The sequence below is a fragment of the Eurosta solidaginis genome, chromosome 1, assembly GCF_040869045.1.
Source record: "Eurosta solidaginis isolate ZX-2024a chromosome 1, ASM4086904v1, whole genome shotgun sequence".
Taxonomy (NCBI): domain Eukaryota; kingdom Metazoa; phylum Arthropoda; class Insecta; order Diptera; family Tephritidae; genus Eurosta; species Eurosta solidaginis.
Window position 1 is genome coordinate 116,272,906 of NC_090319.1, and position 21,780 is coordinate 116,294,685.

Consider the following 21,780-nt stretch of genomic DNA (forward strand, 5'->3'; position numbering starts at 1 on the left):
TTTACTTACAAACGAAAGGACAGTACAAAACTCCACGTGACGGTGTACGGACGTGTAAAAATATAATGTATGTATGTACATATGTGATAATTAATGTTACAAAAATTTCAATATTAATAAAAAATTGTTTTATGATTGTAGTTCCCTGAAGACGACTACCGTTGAGTAGCCGAAATATTTCGCAAAAAAATTAAAAACAACTTGTGTGTTTTTTTTACAATTTTTAAAACCTTGAGCCAGCTATCTTACGTTATTTAAATTAATACAGGTCGCGAAAAAAAATAACATCATTATTCAGTGATAAGAATCAACGGTTAATATAAGACTGCCAAACTATTTAGAAAAGTAACAATAAATTATGGATCATTAATCCCATCCATCATTTCAATAACGGACCTATTGTATTAAGTCAGAAGATGTTGGTTAAATTTTTATCAATTTCCGTATAATGTTTATTCCACAATTTTTCAGAAGTTCCTAATTTAGTAAAGTTTTAATAAAAATCACATAAGAAAACGTTTGTCAATAGAAGTCTTTGATGTTACATTGTGGCGCACATATTTTAGGAAGACATTCTGTATTAACTATAAAAAATATATATGAATTAACATTTATATAAATTTTAAATACCTTGTGAGCAGATCAAGTTTAAAAGAAGTATATTGAAAATTACCTTATTGAACAAATAAACGACAACAGTTGAAGCTATCAAATTATGTGTTAGAATAAAAACGATAATTAACATCGTCAATTCCATCAAAATTATATTGAAACTATTCCCATACAGAAGCAACCGGTCAAACGATTTGGCATTATCAATGTAGAAAGTTCCTTTACCTGGAATTCAAAAGAAAGGTTAATATACATATCGTTAGCTTAATGTGGAAATGTGCTAAGTCACTTTTTTTGAAAAATTGTATTTTAATGCAGTTTTAAAACTGAATTCAAAATACATACATGGATCCCAAAAAAAAAAAAAATTTAATTTTTCATTTTTATGTGCTGTGGGCAATAATGTGTAAATGTGCTAAGTCGTCAGCTGTTAAAAAAATGTGCTAAGTCAACCTGTCAATAATATCAATCTGAATTACTAGTCATTTCTTTGTGCGTGCATTTTATTTATTTATTTAATTCAAGGGCGCAAAGGCCGGTTGGTCATAGGCGCAGATGGAAATGCGCACCACAATGCATGGGAGGAGCAGATACGAACGAGAGAGGCGAATCTTTATTTTGTTACATCCTGCAAACCAATTTGCAGATAGCCAACAGGGGAAATGTCCCTACATACATTGGTCCAGCATCAAGCAATGTTCTGGATATTACATTGAGTTCCGAGCGTGATATATCAAGGTATGATTGGCTGGTTCTTGATAGAACATCCTTCTCCGACCATGCGTATATCAGCATCCCCCTAAAGAGGGTAGAGGAGGGAGAAACCTTTAGAAACCCTAGGTCAACGAACTGGACTAAATTCCAGAAACAGGTAGAAACAAAACTGGGACAACCCAAAGAGGTTGCCAATGTGGAGGAACTGGAGGAGTCGAAGGACGCTTATGACAGCGTATAACAAAGCTTGCCCTCTAAGAAGATTGAGAGGAAAAGCAAAGCCGCCATGGTGGATCAATGAGCTGAGTCTTATAAGAACACAGGTAAAAGAAATGTTTAAGCTCGCAAAGACCGCGGTAAGCGAAGCGTGTCGGGACGAGTACAGGGACCTACTGAGGATCTACAAGCGTGAAATTTCCAGGGCAAAGAGAATCTCATGCAAAAGTTTCTGTACGGACATAGAGTGCTCCAGCGAAACAGCACGGTTGAAAAAAGTCCTAGCAAGGGGAAACATAGTCCAGGGACTAATAAAGAAAGAGAACGGGGAATGTTCACGTAATAGTGAGGAATCCCTTGAGGTGCTTCTCGACACACATTTCCCATTGAGAGACGTTTAGAAGAGCCAGCAGCCATCAATCAGACTTCGATCACGGAGCGGGTAGTGCCGGGCTTGGTGACCGATACCAAGATCGAATGGGTAGTGAAAACATTTTCTAAGTTTAAATCGCCGGGCCCAGACGGTATATTCCCGGCCATGCTACAAGTTTCAAGTATGGCGGTCGTGGAATGGCTTAAAATAACATTCGATGGGTGCATAAGGCTGAATCATGTACCGCACTCTTGGAGAACTGCTCGTGTAGCTTTCCTACCAAAGGCGGTAGCTTTCCCAAAGACTATAGACCAATTAGCTTAATATCATTTCGGCTCAAAACCTTTGAGAGGCCGATAGATGTGTACATAAAGTCCAACGTGGATGAAAAGCTGCTCTCCACAACACAGCATACGTACACCAAAGGCAAGTCGGTAGGCACCGCATTGCATAGGGTGGTAATTAGTATAGAGAAATCCCTGAAATAAAAGGAGGATGCTCTAGGAGTCTTCTTGGGCATTGCCGGGGCGTTCAATAATGTTTCTAAATGGGCGATTATGGATGGTCTTAATTACATTAAAGTAAATCCCACCTTAATCAGATGGATCGGCTGCATGTTAAATTGCAGGAAGATTCCATCACAATGGGGATTGTACGAGGCCACGAAATCAGTGGACAGGGGCACGCCGCAGGGAGGGGTGCTATCACCTCTGCTGTGGACGCTGGTCCTCAACCAACTACTCAGGCGGTTCGATGAGGACCCGTAAAACTTACGGCTAACGCAGATGACGTTGCAATTGTCATAAGTGGAAAGTGCCTTCCAGCGATTAGTTGTTTGATGGATCGGGCGCTTTGGGATATTCATACCTGGTTATCTAATGTCGGGTTGAAAGTCAATGCGGAGAAGACGGATATGGTCTTGTTTACAAAGGGGTACAAGGTCCCTAATTGGACCAGGTCTAAGTTAGGAGGGGTGACCTTACAGGAGAAACCTTGCACAAAATATCTAGGAATCATCCTATACAGTAAGCTGTCATGGAAGCTCAACGTGGAGCAGAGGGTGAAGAAGGCTTCAACGGCACTCTATGCATGTAAAAGAATGCTGGGGTGTACGTGGGGCTTATCGCCCTCTCTTTCATTGGGTTTTTACAGCGATTGTGAGCCCTATTCTATACTATGGAGTTCTTGTTTGGTGGAAAGCCACACAAAAACCAACATACCTCAAAAAATTAGAGAGGGTATGCAGACTATCGATGCTTAGCATTACGGGAGCCCTGAAAACAACCCCGACGGCTGCACTGTATGCCATTCTGCACATTCCACCTGTAGAACTGGTAGCAAAGAACATAGCATTAACAACTGCAATCAGGCTCGGTGCCTCGGGGCAGCTTGAGCGCCGATCGTATGGCCATAGTAGTATAGCGTCTTCAATAACAAGACGAACAGACTACCTGATTTCCTATCTGTGCTTCGAGGGAGATCTTAAGGCCACAATAGAGGTGGACGGTTGGCGCAATGGTGTGCAAATGGCGGACGATTCGATACATGTGTACACAGATGGTTCCAAAGTAGTAGGGTCTGTGGTATACTGTGCTGATCCGGAAATAAGCGGATCCTACAGGCTGCCGGATTACTGTAGCGTTTTCCAAGCAGAATTATTAGCCGTAGCCAAAGCAGTAGGAACCCTGGAAGAGAATAGCTTAAGCTGTAACCGTGTTAAATTTTATATTGACAGTCAAGCAGCAAATAATGAAATAAGCTCGCATAGCACAGCATCTAAATGCGGGTTAGAGTGTAAGCACTCTCTGGAGAGAATCGGGACAGGGAGAAGCATACATCTATATTGGATCCCAGGGCATATGGGAATAGCTGGGAATGAAAAAGCGGTCGAACTGGCTAAAAAGGGCGCATCCCTTGAAGCTTGGTCCGTAGACGTCCCAATTAGACTGGGCGAGATTAAGCGAAGGCGAGAGGAGCACATGATCGACCAAGCGGGAAAGGCGTGGGTTCAAGCGCGGGGCTGTAAAGTGTCGAAGATTATGTGTAGGTCTTACAACCTTAGACTAACAAAGTTGCTTCTATCATTAAAAATAGAGGACTGTAGACTCATGACGGGTATTCTGACTGGACACTGCCTTCTGGCTTCACATGCCTTTAAATTAGGCTTGGTCAGTGATAACAGATGTGGGAAGTGCGGGTTGGAGGAGGAAACGATCGAGCACGTTCTGTGCTCGTGCCCTGCACTTGCCAGGCTAAGACTTCAAGCTATTAGGAGTGATACAGCTGTCAGATCTAGAAGCAGCAAGGGACTTAAGTCCTAGGAAGCTTCTAGTATTTGCCAAGAGGACGGAGTTATTTTATAATATAGGTCCTGGTTTTTGATAGGGGTTTTCAGTTTGGTCATTAAAACAAACTTCTGGTAACACTACGGACTCAATCAGTCTATGTGAGGTCCTCATGTTCAACCTAACCTAACCTAATTCATTCAGTCTAAAAGTACATGCTTTGTTGTTGTTGTTGTATTAACGATAAAGACACTCCCCGAAGGTTTTGGGGAGAGTTACCGATGATGATGGCCCTTTGCCGAATATAGATCCGGTACGTTCCGGTAACAAAGCACTATTAAGGTACTACTAGCCCGACCATCGCCCGAATGATTTATATGACCACATTAAACCCTCTAGGCCATACCGCCCTCCCCACCACCTAGTTCCATGAGGAACTTGGGGTCGCCAGAGTCTCGGCTGTCAATGAAACAGTATTCGCCACGGTTAGGTGAGGTTGAAATTGGGTTGGAGAAGCTATATATTACGTTGGCAACCCCTTGCGAGAGTTGCGAACACAACCCCTTGAAATTGGATACACCCAATTAAGACATGCCTTTGGTGTTTGATAAATGCTTTGCGCTGACCATAATCTACTTCAATTCTTACATGTCGATAGCTACATGCTTTCTTACAGACTAGTTAAAAATAGAAAACCATTCAAGCTTAAACTTGTATAAGCTGTTATTAAAATTAATAACACTACTGAATCGATTTGCGAGATGTATAGTCCTAGTTATAGGTTTATTCTTAGCATAATTCGTTTTATGAGTTATTTCGATAAATAATCTAGTATGTCGAAGATCACGCAGTGGAATATATGGAATGAACAAGGTAGATAAATCAGAGCAATTCGTCCTAAAGTTTATTACATTATAGGCAAGCATGAGTGAGATAAAAGTTCTTTTGTCATGCAAAGTCTGAAGACCAAGCAATTTGTGCCTGCTCGTATATGAAGGGAGGCCGTCTGGCCAGTGAAGCATACGTAAAACAATTTTTGTAAACATTTTTTGAACTTTCTCAATTTTATAGGAGTTAGATTCATAGAAAGGATTCCATATTATTGAACAATATGCAATACCACTTCTGACCAAGGATATATAAAGTGCCTTCAACGTCATAGGGTCCTTAAAGTCACTGGTGTTACGTCTAGTGAACCCCGCCATTGCAACAAATTTTGAAACAATGAAGTCCATGTGACTAGAAAAAGAGAGTTTGGGGTCAAAAACTACACCCAAGTGTTTACTCTCTTGACAACGATTAAGAGATTTAGCATTTAGTTTGTAGATAAAGTATGTGGCAGTTTTTGTTTTGGAGTAAGACACAACACAGCAAATGTTTGAATTTAAAAATAAATTATTGTCTGCGCACCATCCGCCAAAAGAGTCCAGATCAGAACCGTTAGAAATAGTTTGACAAATAAATAACATTTTTTGTGAAATATATAGTTTTAGTCAGACCTGTTAAATTTGAATTAGCATTAGTAATCAATTAATTAGATACCTATTTTAATGGCTAATGATTATATCAATTGTTTTCCGAAAAAATCAATTACTAATTGATTACCATTAGAAGAAACAAATCAAAAAAAAATCATGATTTTTTTTTGATCATTTTTGATTTTTGTTTGATTTTTTTTGATTATTTTTCCGCTTTGTTGAAAGAAAAATTCTCGTTTGTTGCATGCATGGGATAATTTCTACATACAAGTACACTTTAGGATGCAACAGTAAATCGTAAGCGCTTATCGAGGCGAATATATACATGCAAATATAGGGCGTATGGTATATGGGCGTTGATCTAAACATATTCTTCGGTAAGTATACACACATGTGCATATCTTACTTCACTCATTATATAAAATAATGTGTGATCGAAAACGGCGGGTTTTCTAATTGCCCAGACAATATGTAAAAAAATGTGGGATTCATAGGTTGGCGTCCAAAAGCTTTCATTTAGCAACGATCCTTTATGGTTTCATCCTTAAATCTAGCAAATTATGTTATATCAAAAATAAATATATCCAATATAGATGTATCCGACGGATACCTTGCGGGGTAGTGCGTATTGTTTTACGACAAAACAATATGCTCAAACAATATTGTAACGAATATTAGCAACACTAAGGCATACTATCATCTCTAAGCCGATACTACCTGTCACTTGTATCTACACAAACAAATCAATCATTATGTCTACACATATGTACATACAAGAAGAGGAGAGATATGCAAAAGTATGCAATCATCGGTTGAAGTATCACTCATATATACACGCGCATATGAGAAGCTATAAACGTGCATCTGTAGTTTATAGCTGGTGAGTTTATAGCTGGTAAAGAAGTAGTAAATTCTAGAAGAAGAAACGCCTAGAAGTATGCGAACGAGGAAACTGAAGAGTATAAAAGCAGCACCAGCTGAGGCATGAGCAATCAGTTTGATTTAATCACGCTATTGGTTGTGAAGTGTTATTGTGAAATTTTTCAAGTAGTCTAATAATGACCATTTTTGCATTATTGAATATTGGAGTTATTTATTCAACAGTTTAGTGATTCGAACGTTAGCAGCAGATTTGGAATAAGCGGAGTTTCCCTAAATTCGTTACAATATGTATGAGTAATACTACTTAGGTTGATAGCTTCACTTCCAACTGGAGCGATCATCTAAGTTGTCATTCATAATCATGATCAATTGTCTAACCAAAGGTTGTTATATCCCAGATAAATTTATTAACATATGTCGATGTACATTAGATTGAAACTTCTTTTTATTTCCATATGATTACGTCTGGGATATTTCCTATACAATTTTAAGTTTTGCATAGTGAGCCATATTTTTTTTAAACCCTTTTTATTTTTATACTCAGAGCTCACAGAGTATATTAACTTTGATTGGATAACGGTTGGTTGTACAGGTATAAAGGAATCGAGATAGATATAGACTTCCATATATCAAAATCATCAGTATCGACAAAAAATTTGATTAAGCCATGTCCGTCCGTCCGTCCGTCTGTCCGTTAACACGATAACTTGAGTAAATTTTGAGATATCTTGACGAAATTTGGTATGTAAATTCCTGGGCGCTCATCTCAGATCGCTATTTAAAATGAACGATATCGGAGTATAACCACGCCCTCTTTTTCGATATCGAAAATTTCGAAAAATCGAAAAATTGAGATAATTCATTACCAAAGAGGGATAAAGCGATGAAACTTGGTAGGTGCATTGAATTTATGACGAAGAATAGAAAATAAGTAAAATATTGGACATTGGGCGTGGCACCGCCCACTTTTAAAAGAAGGTAATTTAGAAGTTTTGCAAGCTGTAATTTGGCAGTCGTTGAAGATATGATGATGAAATTTGGCAGGAACATTACTCTTATCACTATATGTCTGCTTAACAAAAATTAGCAAAATCGGAGAACGACCACGCCCACTTTTAAAAAAATTTTTTTTTTTAAGTGAAATTTTTACAAAAAATTTAAATCTTTACAGTATATAAGTAAATTATGTCAACATTCAACTCCAGTAATGATATGGTGCAACAAAATACAAAAATAAAAGAAAATTTCAAAATGGGCGTGGCTCCGCGCTTTTCATTTGATTTGTCTAGGATACATTTAATGCCATAAGTCGAACAAAAATTTACTAATCCTTGTGAAATTTGGTAGCGGCTTAGACTCTAGGACGATAACTGTTTTCTGTGAAAAAGGGCGAAATCGGTTGAAGCCACGCCCAGTTTTTATACACAGTCGACCGTCTGTCCTTCCGCCCGGCCATTAACATGATAACTTGAGCAAAAATCGATATATCTTTACTAAACTCAGTTCACATAATTATCTGAACTCACTTTCGATTGGCATAAAAAATGGCCGAAATCTGACTATGACCACGCCCACTTTTTCGATATCGAAAATTACGAAAAATGTAAAAAGTGCCATAATCCTATACCAAATACGAAAAAAGGGTTGAAACATGGTAATTAGATTGGTTTATTGACGCAAAATATAACTTTAGAAAAAACTTTGTAAAATAGGTGTGACACCTACCACCATATTAAGTAAAAGAAAATGAAAAAGTTCTGCAGGGCGAAATCAAAAGCCCTTGGAATCATGGCAGGAATACTGTTCGTGGTATTACATATATAAATAAATTAGCGGTACCCGACAGATGGTGTTCTGGGTCACCCTGGTCCACATTTTGGTCGATATCTCGAAAACGCCTTCACATATACAACTACCACCACTCCCTTTTAAAATTCTTATTAATACCTTTAATTTGATACTCATATTGTACAAACACATTATAGAGCCACCCCTGGTCCACCTTTATGGCGATATATCGAAAAAGCGTCCACCTATAGAACTAAGGCCCACTCCCTTTTAAAATACTCATTATCACCTTTCGTTTGATACCCATTATGTACAAACGCATTCTAGAGTCATCCCTGGTCCACCTTTATGGCGATATCTCGAAAAGGCGTCCACCCATAGAACTAAGGCGCACCCACTTTTAAAATACTCATTAACACCTTTCATTTGATACCCATATCGTACAAATTAATTCTAGAGTCACCCCTGGTCCACCTTTATGGCAATATCTCGAAAAGGCGTCCCCCCATAGAACTAAGGCCCACTCCCTTTTAAAATACTCATTAACACCTTTTATTTGGTACCCATATCGTACAAACTAATTCTAGAGTCACCCCTGGTCCACCTTTATAACGATATCCCGAAAAGGCGTTCACCTATAGAACTAAGGCCCACTCCCTTTTAAAATACTCATTAACACCTTTCATTTGATACTTATATCGTACAAACAAATTCTAGAGTCACCCCTGGTCCACCTTTATGGCAATATCTCGAAAAGGCGTCAACCCATAGAACTAAGGCCCACTCCCTTTTAAAACACTCATTAACACCTTTCGTTTGATACCCTTATTGTACAAACGCATGGTCCACCTTTATAACGATATCCCGAAAATGCGTCCACCTATAGAACTAGGGCCCACTCCCTTTTAAAATACTTATTAATACCTTTCATTTGGTACCCATATCGTACAAATAAATTCCAGAGTCACCCCTGGTCCACCTTATGGCGTTATTTCGAAAAGGCGTCCACCTATAGAACTAAGCCCCACTTCCTTTTAAAATACTCATTAACACCTTTCATTTGATACCCATATCGTACAAAGAAATTCTAGAATCAGCCCTGGTCCACCTTTATGGCGATATCTCGAAAAGGTGTCCACCTATAAAACTATGGCCCACTCCCTCTTAAAATACTCTTTAATACCTTTTATTTCATACGCATGTTATACAAACACATTCCAGGGATACCCGAGGTTCATTTTCCTACATGGTGATTTTCCCTTATTTTGTCTCCATAGCTCTCAACTGAGTATGTAATGTTCGGTTACACCCGAACTTAGCCTTCCTTACTTGTTATTACTAACAATGGAAATGCCAAACATATTTGTTTGCCTATCATATATTATTTTTTCGACGTGGTTGGTTACTTTTCAAGAATATGTATATTAGGCCGGGTCGATTTGTGGGGAGGCAAAAAAATCGCCCATTGCTCTGTGAAAATCATATTCTAGGGATCAAAATAAGAAACTTTGCCGAAGGAACCATACCTCTAAAACGAATTCTGATGTCCCCCCCTTTGGGTCGTAGGGGCAATTTTTGAAAAATCCCACTTTGAAATGCCGATGTTTTTTTCTTTTTGGAGTTTATTTTTCTCTTTAGAAATTTATTTAGTCGGAACATATGTAAATGAAAAAATGAATTTAACTTAGTAATAGAAAAGAAATAAATAAATAAATAAATAAATAAATAAAAATACCTTTAATTTGATACTCATATTGTACAAACACATTATAGAGCCACCCCTGGTCCACCTTTATGGCGATATATCGAAAAAGCGTCCACCTATAGAACTAAGGCCCACTCCCTTTTAAAATACTCATTATCACCTTTCGTTTGATACCCATTATGTACAAACGCATTCTAGAGTCATCCCTGGTCCACCTTTATGGCGATATCTCGAAAAGGCGTCCACCCATAGAACTAAGGCGCACCCACTTTTAAAATACTCATTAACACCTTTCATTTGATACCCATATCGTACAAATTAATTCTAGAGTCACCCCTGGTCCACCTTTATGGCAATATCTCGAAAAGGCGTCCCCCCATAGAACTAAGGCCCACTCCCTTTTAAAATACTCATTAACACCTTTTATTTGGTACCCATATCGTACAAACTAATTCTAGAGTCACCCCTGGTCCACCTTTATAACGATATCCCGAAAAGGCGTTCACCTATAGAACTAAGGCCCACTCCCTTTTAAAATACTCATTAACACCTTTCATTTGATACTTATATCGTACAAACAAATTCTAGAGTCACCCCTAGTCCACCTTTATGGCAATATCTCGAAAAGGCGTCAACCCATAGAACTAAGGCCCACTCCCTTTTAAAACACTCATTAACACCTTTCGTTTGATACCCTTATTGTACAAACGCATGGTCCACCTTTATAACGATATCCCGAAAATGCGTCCACCTATAGAACTAGGGCCCACTCCCTTTTAAAATACTACAAATTAGCGTTTTTACAACCCCTTTTAAAACCAAGGCATCACTGTGATGCATTTGCATGTCGTAAACATAGTTGTGTGGGTTTTTTATTCAACCGTTTTAAAAAATGAAGGTATCACTGTGACACAATTGCAGATCGTAAAATTGCTTGTGTTGTTTTTTTTAAGCCACCACAAGACACAGCCGGTAGAATTGAAATTGCCCCTACCCAAAAGTTCGACCCAAAGGGGGGGACATCAGAATTCGGTTTAGAGGTATGGTTCCTTCGGCAAAGTTTCTTATTTTGATTCCTAGAATACGATTTTCACAGAGCAATGAGCGATTTTTAAATCGACCCGCCCTAATGTATATATATACATTGTAAAAGTCTATAACAGCGGTCGACTGCTAATACGTGTCCTACAAGACTTGGTTTGACCTCAGTATTAATAACCCGAAGGCGGAAAACAAAAATTAATTTTGAGTCGTTCAAAAGATATTAACGAAAAAATTCCTATTTATGATAAAGCTCTCTAAATGGGACGAAGAACACTCACATAGTGGCGATGATAAGAAACCAATATTATTAAAATAAAGCGAACAATATGATAAACTTTGATTACAAAACAATCAGTGGCATAGTCATAACTTATATAAAATAATTAAAAAAAAAATGTTAAGTTAAACGGTTTTATTGAAAACAATACTTACATGAAGTAATAATAATACTAAAAGCTAGAAAATAATTAGGTAGGTCCTACGTACTAGTCATCACACTCCTCATCAATCTAGGGCGTTGATCAGACAATTAAATAAAAGCTTGAAATTTCTAAAAATGTGAGGCGTAGCATAACCTGATTAGGGTTCAGTTGATCTTATATATGACTATCAATAGATACCGGCTTATGCCGGGTTTTTGCACTTTATTCGTTTTACATGAGCAAAATACAACTGAACTTAAAACTATGTTAGTATGGCCTTTTATTAATTCTTAGCGACGGCCCAATTGCAGCGGCGTCGCATCGTTGTTGGTATTTTCATATGTTGCAGTGGTATCGTATCGCTGCCAATGTTCCCATCCGCTGGTGACGCGCGGTTGGCGTTTGTTGGATGCGCGTGTAGAAATATGAAGCTAAGGTATGCGCGGTACTGGCAGTGCGAACTATGTTCCCACGGAGCGGTAGTTAGGCATCAGCATTTATTCCGAATGCGCGTTTTGTAACTGGAGTGAAGAATGCAGGTAGCTTATGTTGTTGATATCTTATCACCAGTAATGTTCCCATGATGTTAATATGCTAGTCAGCGTTTATTGCATACACGTGTGCTGCGATGTGACTAGAGAATGCAGTCAACCTACTATGTGAATATTTGTGAAGTTTGAATGTGGGTGGTGTTAACTTATTATGGAATCAACGCTCATATACTATTCGCCCTATATGTTGCATGAATATGTTCGCCTCGGTAAGCGCTTACGATTTACTATTGCATCCTAAAATGTACTTGTATGTAGAAATTATCCCGTGCATGCAACAAACGAGAATTTTTTTTCAACAAAGCGGAAAAATAATCAAAAATATCAATTACTTTTGATTTTTTTTGATTTTTGATTACTTTTGATTATTTTTGATATTTTTGTTTTTTTTTCAATAATCGCAAAAAATCATGATTTTTTATTATTATTTTTTTAATAATTGAAAAGTAATCATTAAAAATAGAAAATAATGGCAAGTAATCATTAAATGGTATATAACCCATTTAGTCCTCAGCATAGAAGGGCTTGAGCAATTGCAATGGAATTTTCTGTGTCCATATAAATTGGTTCAATTAAGAATAAAACATCAAAAAAAAATTTGCTGCCCTAACCCATTTGGGTGGTGGAGCACGTTGCGTACATGCAACGTTAGGTCTAAGTGATATACAAATTTTCACTTTTCAGTTCATTTTATTTTTACAAAAATTTATTTCCTTTGTGCGAAATTTGAAAAACAGGGAATCATGATAATAATAAATACACCCCATCGGGTTAGGGGGTCAAAATATACCCGCGGTAGGTATGCCTGTCGTAAGAGGCGACTAAAATATCAGATTCAAGGGGTTGTGTGGCGCAACCCTTTCAGCTTGCAAGCGCAATATATAGCTTCTCCAAACCCAATTGTCAACCTCACCTATCCGTGGCGAATCCTGTTTCATTAACAGCCGAGGATCTGACGACGCCGAACTCCTCATGGATCTAGGGGGTGGGAGGGTGGTATGGCCAAGAAAGTCGCATGAGGTCATAACAAATCGTTCCCGAGATGGTCGGGCTTGGTACCGGAACGTACCGAATATGCATCCGGCAAAGCACCATCAACATCGATAACACTCCCCAAGGCCTTCAGGGAGTGTCCTTATCGCTACAACAACACAACCTGATAATAAATAAAATATGTTTTCAGTACGATATTTCAAAAAACACTTTCAAAAGACAAGCAATTCGACCAGTAGCTTCTTATGGGGTTACCCTATGTCTTCAGTGAACTCCACAAACAGGCGTAGGACCTCAATGCCCGGATTTCCCCAGGAAATTTCTAGGCTTGATCTGAAAACAGTTGTACATCTTCGTCCACATCCTCTGTGTCACTAACTGCATCTACAGTCTCCAACAGTAATATCATTTGAACGGAAGCCCATTTTTTATATTATTTACGACGTCATCCTCCTCATTCTTATTTATCTATATTTTCTATATCTCTTTCGATAAACATCTTTCAGAAAAAATTTTGCAAAGAAAAAACGTCACACTTTGTCTTGAATGCTGCCGGTTAAAAATATGATTAGCGTCAAGTCCCAACGTTGCATTTGCGCAACGTAAACTTTTAATTGCATATAAATACTACATGTTGCAATATAAAATTGTGCAAAATTTATTTTCAGGTAATTTGTTTAGACAAAATGCGAGCAACAAGGAGATTTTTTTAACTTTTAAATTGAAAGTATTTTTTAATTACTTAACAAAAGACACCCAAAAAATTGCGGATATTCAAACCAAAATAAATGTGTATAAATCTTTACTACATTCAAATATAAATACAACACATTTTAAATAAGTTCATTTTTATTAAGTTTTAGATGTTTTTTCGTAAAATTTTCCGAAAACCTGTGAAATATATGCGAAGCCGTCAACGTTGCGCAGACGCAACGTGCCGGGCCTAATGGGTTAAGGAAAATAATCAATGGAACGGATAATCATTACCATTAGTAATTATTATTTTACAGATCTGGTTTTAGTGTTATATTTCAATCATTAAAGGGGAGGAGTGATGGGGAAACATATTGAGTAAAAAGTGCTAAGTCAGGAGAAAAAATTTGTTTTGAGTGCGGAAATTGTGCTAAGTCATAAAATAGCGCTGGGTTGGCATACATGATTTTTATTTATCTTTTTCAAAGCTTCTACACTCAAAAGTATTGCAATTAAGGTATCCTCATTCACAGTTTTGAAAAAAAGGTTATTTCAAAAATTATTCAGCTTTTTTCGTCTCCTGTAAAATTTGTAAAAAGTGAGTTAGCACATTTTCACATTAAGCTAACGATATCCAAGTTTGCGAAATACCGTTGCTTCGGAGAAAGCTTCGATCAAGAGCAAAAAAGCAATCAAAAGCAAACGTTTTGTTTAGAATAATTTTATGGATGTCAGTCGAACGATGAAGATATTGTTCTCTACGAAATAATTTATTTTGGCTCAATAAGTGGAAGATCTTAACGAATAAGCCAAGTATCCACATCATAAGAAAACACTCAAGAAAATTTCGTATATGTTTATTTGTTTTTATCAGCTGTCCGGTCAGATCCGCGTCTTTTCAAACGTCCCCGGCTATATCCAGGAGCTGTTCCCATGCCAATTCAACCGAGTCCATAAAGTGTGAGCGAAATTAAGCAAAATACCATATATGTTTTCTATGTGGAAACTCTAAACAGAAAGGGAAGAAGAGAGAATAGGAAATATGGAAGCAAGGCTCGAGTAGGTTAGGTGTAAAATCTTAAAAATCCTAACTAAAAGTATTTCTGGAAGTGGGAAGATAATTATTGTAGAAGAATGGGCAATTAGGTACCAAAAAATGCTTAAATCGATTTTGTAAACAGATGTTTTATTTTAAGCAAAAAACCTTTTAGGCCCGCTTTTTCAGTAGTTTATAAAGCTAAGCTTAAACTAAGTTTGCTTCAACCCTAGTCAAATTTTAACTCCAGTTAAACTAAAGAGCAGTTTTTTAGTCACAGTTCAAGGCCGCCTTTGGGGGTAGGTTTTTTAATACGGCACCATTGGTTATTTATTATCTAGAAAATTTGTAGATACGGCAAAAGCTGGATTTTGTTTACCAAACAAACATGGAAAAACAATTTCTAAGCCTTTAGAGAAATATACATATATATAATTCTGGAGTTGATATCCAACATCATTCTCTAATCATTCTTAAAGTTGATAGTTCTCAAATTGGTTTCCAACATCATTCTCTATTTAGTATCCAGCCTTTGAGAAATTTTGTAAACTTTATGCTTCTCGAATTGATCTCCAACGTCATTCTCAAATAATTATCTAACCTTTGCGAGATTTTGAGAACTGCATAGTCTTCAAATGAATATCAACCACATTTCGCCAGTTGATACTCTACATTGTATGTCGAGTTGAGGTGGAGTTGAAAAAATCTTCTCCAAAGTGGTACTAGCAACTGTAGTATTTGAATCTTACATTTGTGTCCAATTAAAGAACCACACTTGAGTACAAGTTGGGAACTATGTTTTCTTCAACTTATGTAACATCAGTTTTTGATTTATAAAAAATTCCTTTTTTGCTGAGAACGCTATGATTCTCAAGTTGAGCCACTGTTTCGAAACAACTCTTGAGATTTTAGAAGAAGGTTCTATGTACCGGAGCAACTCGGCATTTTTTCCCCCGACCAAGAGCTGTAATTTCAGTGAAACCCCATTTAATTTGATGTGTCCCTGCCACAAATTGTCATCCTCGGAACAGCTCCTTGCAGCTGGACTGCTCCATACCTTACTGCTCTGGTAAGGTATTGAATCTAGCCACGGTCCCAGGCTGTGGTTCTGCTGCATATGTCGGCTATAGTCTTGCCAGTGGGTCACGTGTAAAAGATGGTTGCATCGTTCGGGCTGTTCTGGGTTAGAACCCAACGTTCGTTGCCTCCGAATTGTGGCTCTTTGCTGTTCGCGTCCAAGGACGTCCCGCGGTTCACTCTCAAGCGAACCTCCGCCAGCCTCTAGCAGCAGCGCTGCCCAGCAGGCCACATCAACTGTCCGCTGTTGCTCGCGCCAAATGGCGCCTCCAGCTAACGCGGCCGCTGCAACCCATTACTACAATGTATGTAACATGGACAGTTGTAATTCCGAGCATTAGCTTTTATCCCACCCCACCCTTTCCGACATAGGCACTAGCATAAGAAGGGGTCATCAACTCCTCGTCCCCCACACCATGTGCTCCGTATGCCAGCTATGAACATATATGCTCGCGACATCGGTTCAATGCAGTTTATACCTTGGCCGATGCCACCTTCATAGATGCTCTGCGCATAGAAATGGCAACCGTCCGACCGGTGCATTCGTTGCACCGTGATGTGAAAGCACAAGTACCAACTCATCGACACCAGGTACTCCAGCAGCAATCGGGCAGCACACTCGACGCAGCCTATATACTTCAAGGCGCCTTCACCCATCTCTGACTCCCAGAATTACGAGTGCCCTCCCGTTGCACTTCAGAATTCTGAAACTTAATTGTAACAGATTAACCGGTAAGATCGCAGAGATAGTTGACTACATGAATAAAAATTATATCCATTTAGCCGCAATTCCGAACTTTCGATGTCTGCAACATTAATAAGAAAGATCGCACAAGGAGTAATGGTGGTGGCCTTGCCTTTATCACCCATCACACCGTGCAATATACAACCTTAGAAAATCAAATCATAACCATCCGGTCAGGCGATGTTGACCTAGAAAAAATGAACATCTCTATCCCTCCTGTCACCTGCTGTCCAAGTGGCTATAACCCTGATATCAATACGCTACTTTGTGGCTTTTTCCTTGGCGATTTCAGCGCTCACCACGACCTCTGGCATTCCAGCTTGCTAGTCGACAGCAGAGGCAGGCAGCTACCAGAGCAAATAGACTTTCTGCACGATAAACTGCGATGCCCCCACCAGAATTTCAGGTAATTGTCGCAGCTCGCCAGACATTTAAATCGTCAGCGCAGGTCTCATAAACTGCGTTGAATGGCAGCCGATGCTTACTTTCGCATCTGACCACCAGAAATGCACGAGAGCCTTTTGCCGACAATTTATAATGCATTCTTCAGTAGACAAGGCCAGACGTCGTGCAAACACAAATACGACGTGCCACCCATTACCATTAGCACCACAGAGGTTGAAGAAGCCATCCACAAGGCCAAGCCCTTTAAATCAATAGGTCCAGCGGAATAGCCATGCCAATGCTAAAGCACCTTAGCGCTGAGGGAATAAACTACCTAACGCACGTTTTCAAGCTGTCGCTGAAATCCTTTGTCATTCCCGAAGAATGGAATATGTCAAGGATAATTCCAATACTAAAGCCTGGTAATCCAGCTCACGAAGGCGAGTCATATCGACCGATATCACTCCTTTCGACAGTAGCATAGATATTGGAAGCCGTCTAGCTCCCACATTTCACGGCAAATATTCGCCTAGCAACCCACCAACATGGTTTCCAGAAATTGCACAGCACCACCACCGCGCTAAACGTCATAAACACTCAGATAAATTACGGACTAAATCAGGAAAAATTCCATCACATGATGGTGCTCGTGGCACAGAGCTATCTCCCCGATCTTTCTAATTTCTTCACTCTGTTTACGACGGGGAAGGAACAGATGACGTAATTATTAGACGTTCACGTCGATGGTGTGACGCTACCGACTGTCAGACACCCAAAGATCTTAGGGGTAACGTTCGATAATACTCTAACATTCAAGGCTCATGCCAACGAAATTGTATCTAAAGTAAAAAACCGCAACAAAATCCTCAAGTCACTTGCTGGTAACACCTGGGGAAAAGATAAAGAAACGTTGCTAACCACGTACAAAGCAATTGGCTGGCCGCTCATGAGCTGCGTGTCACCAGTTTGGTCGCCTGATCTTAAAAACACACTGGAAAAGGATGGAGGCCTGTCAAAATGATGCAGTTAGAACTGCCACGGGATGTCTTCTAATGACCCCCGAACGCAACCTACATAGTGAGGCCAAAGAGCACAACGAAGTGCTGAAAAGGCAGTTTTTGCTAAGCTGTCACAAACCAGGAAATCCTAACAAACAACTGCTTGATCTAGCCCCGCCTACACGGAGTTAACGGAACATCACCATAAGCACTATGATGAGAGCCGGCACCTGCCAACACAGCCGTTTGATCCAGACAAGCATAAACAGGCCCCAAGCCAAATTCGCACATAATCGGTAAACGCCAGGACGGGCCTCTTGAACCTTGTTATTAATATACAATATCCTACGGTTGCAGAAGAAGAAAGCACACTACCAAGGGAGACACGAGCCACCCTGGCCCAACTTTGTTCTGGATGCTGTAACAGGTTAAACTCTTACTTATCCAGAATAAACTCCGACATACGTAATGTAAATTCTGCATGTGATGTGTCCCCACATAACACCACCAACCTTTTCAATTTTAATGTGGACCACCACAACACCAATCTCCCTATGGTCTGCTCCGGCTGAAACTGTCAGTTTGCTTGGACTCCCGTTAGAGGACTTTGATGACAATCTGTGAGTGTTCGTGCCCATTGAATGGGGAGAAGCATTGTTAACAGAACAACAGATTTTAGAAGTATGCTTGTTATCAAAATGCGTTCTAATGGTACCCAAGCCCACTTGCTTGTTGGGTATATTCGACGCCATTGCGAACGAACGCAAATAACTGAAATGTTAACTGGAGTTTAACCCTGCCGGGGTCGACGCTTAAGCTCAGCTTAAACTTCAGTTAAAGTAGACTGAAAAAGTGCAGAATTAGTTTAAGTGTAAGTTAACTTACAAACTGAGCTGAACTTTTACTGAAAAGCCGGGCCTTAATAAAATATCAGATAAACAACTGTAACTTATGTGCTTGGTTTTATTGAATTAAGCACGGTCGGCTTTTGAAGTTCTCATACTATTTTCCAGGTAGTCAGAGATAATGGCTCCTACAAGGTAAAATGAAAAAAAAAACTAGTAAGGAAGGTTAAGTTCGGGTGTAACCGAGCATTACACACTCAGTTGAGAGCTTTGGAGACAAAATAAGGGAAAATAACCATGTAGGAAAATGAACCGAGGGTAACCCTGGAATGTGTTTGTATGACATGTGTATCAAATGAAAGGTATTAAAGAGTATTTTATGAGGGAGTGGGCCATAGTTCTATAGGTGGACGCCATTTTGGGATATCGCCATAAAGGTGGATTAGGGTTGACTCTAGAATTTGTTTGTACGATATGGGTATCAAATGAAAGGTATTAATGAGGGTTTTAAAAGGGAGTGGTGGTAGTTGTATAGGTGGTCGCCTTTTCGAGATATCGGCATAAAGGTGGACCAGGGGTGACTTTAGAATGCGTTTGTACAATATGAGTATCAAATGAAAGGTGTTAATGAGTATTTTAAAAGGGCGTGGGCCTTAGTTCTATAGGTGGAAGCCTTTTCGAGATATCGCCATAAAGGTGGACCAGGGGTGACTCTAGAATGTGTTTGTACGATATGGGTATTAAATTAAAGGTATTAATGAGGGTTTTAAAAGGGAGTGGTGGTAGTTGTATAGGTGGTCGCCTTTTCGAGATATCGGCATAAAGGTGGACCAGGGGTGACTTTAGAATGCGTTTGTACAATATGAGTATCAAATGAAAGGTGTTAATGAGTATTTTAAAAGGGCGTGGGCCTTAGTTCTATAGGTGGAAGCCTTTTCGAGATATCGCCATAAAGGTGGACCAGGGGTGACTCTAGAATGTGTTTGTACGATATGGGTATCAAATTAAAGGTATTAATGAGCATTTTAAAACGGAGTGGGCTTTAGTTCTATAGGTGCAAGCCTTTTCGAGATATCGCCATAAAGGTGGACCAGGGGTGACTCTAAAATGCGTTTGTACAATATGGGTATCAAACGAAAGGTGTTAATGAGTATTTCAAAAGGGCGTGGGGCTTAGTTCTATAGGTGGACGCTTTTTCGAGATATCGCCATAAAGATGGACCAGGCGTGACTCCAGAATTTGTTTGTACGATATGGGTATCAAATGAAAGGTGTTAATGAGTGTTTTAAAAGGGAGTGATCCTTAGTTCCATAGGTGGACGCCGTTCGAGATATCGCTATAAAGGTGGACCAGGGGTGACTCTAGAATGCGTTTGTACAATATGGGTATCAAATGAAAGGTGTTAATGAGTATTTTAAAAGGGAGTGGGCCTTAGTTCTATAGGTGGTCACCTTTTCGAGATATCGCCATAAAGGTGGACCAGGGGTGACTCTAGAATATGTTTGTACGATATGGGTATCAAATGAAAGGTATTAATGTGGGTTTTAAAAGGGAGTGGTGGTAGTTGTATATGTGAAGGCGTTTTCCAGATATCGACCAAAATAAGGACCAGGGTGACCCAGAACATCATCTGTGGGATACCGCTAATTTATTTATAAATGTAACACCACGAACATTATTCCTGCCAATATTTCAAGGTTTTTTTTGTTTCGCCCTACAGAACTTTTTCATTTTCTTCTACTTAATATGGTAGGTGTCACACCCATTTTACAAAGTTTTTTTCTAAAGTTATAGTTTGCGTCAATAAACCAATCCAATTACCATGTTTCATTCCTTTTTTCGTATTTGGTATAGAATTATGGCATTTTTTTCATTTTTCGCAACTTTCGATATCGAAAAAGTGGACGTGGTCATAGTCGGATTTCGGCCACTTTTTATACCAATACAAAGTGAGTTCAGATAAGTACTTGAACTGATTTCAGTAAAGATATATCGATTTTTGCTCAAGTTATCGCGTTAACGGCTGGGCGGAAGGACAGACGGTCGACTGTGTATAAAAACAGGGCGTGGCTTCAACCGATTTCGCCCTTATTCACAGAAATAAGTTATCGTCCTAGAATCTAAGCCCTGCCAAATTTCACAAGGATTGGTAAATTTTTGTTCGACTTATGGCATTAAAAGTATCCTAGACAAATTAAATGAAAAAGGGCGGAGCCACGCCGATTTTGAAATTTTCTTTTATTTTTGTATTTTGTTGCATTGGAGTTGAATGTTGACATAATTTACTTATATACTGTAAAGATATTAACTTTTTTTTTTAATTTGACTTAAAAAAAATTTTTTTTTTAAGTGGGCGGGTTTGTTCTCCAATTTTGCTAATTTTTACTAAACATACATATAGTAATAGGAGTAACGTTCCTGCCAAATTTCATCATGATAGTTTCAACGACTGCCAAACTATAGCTTGCAAAACTTCTAAATTACCTTCTTTTAAAAGTGGGCGGTGCCACGCGTGTTATAGTCCGATATCAATCATTTTAAATAGCGATCTGAGATGAGTGCTCAGGAACCTACATACCAAATTTCATCAAGATAGCTCAAAATTTACTCAAGTTATCGTGTTAACGGACAGACGGACGGACGGACGCACATGGCTCAATCAAATTTTTTTTCGATCCTGATGATTTTTATATAAGGAAGTCTATATCTATCTCGATTCCTTTATACCTGTACAACCAACCGTTATCCAATCAAAGTTAATATACTCTGTGAGCTCTGCTCAACTGAGTATAAAAACATAAGTGATATAAAGCTACGCGCACCACATAGAGTTAACTCATTTGTTTAAGATAATAGCTTTGCTCCCTTATCGAACAATTATTAATGCCGCCTTAAGAATACCAATGAAAAATGTTAAAATACCAGATTTCCGTCAACAT

At 38.9% G+C, this 21,780-nt stretch overlaps 1 protein-coding gene across 5 annotated transcripts in view; it reads right to left on the bottom strand.

Annotated features, from left to right (window-relative positions):
- Positions 1–434: 434 nt before the first annotated feature.
- LOC137236756 (meckelin) overlaps positions 435–21,780 on the bottom strand; it is a 215,467-nt gene continuing 194,121 nt past the window's right edge. For 4 of the 5 annotated variants that reach the window (XM_067759738.1, XM_067759740.1, XM_067759736.1 and 1 more), the window contains 2 exons: positions 674–837; positions 435–584 (listed from right to left, as the gene is read on the bottom strand). In XM_067759738.1, the coding sequence (XP_067615839.1) occupies positions 504–584; positions 674–837 (245 nt within the window). In that variant the 3' untranslated portion in view covers positions 435–503. Of the gene's footprint in view, positions 585–673; positions 838–21,780 lie in introns of those variants that run through there. The other variant, XM_067759739.1, reaches the window with a different exon arrangement.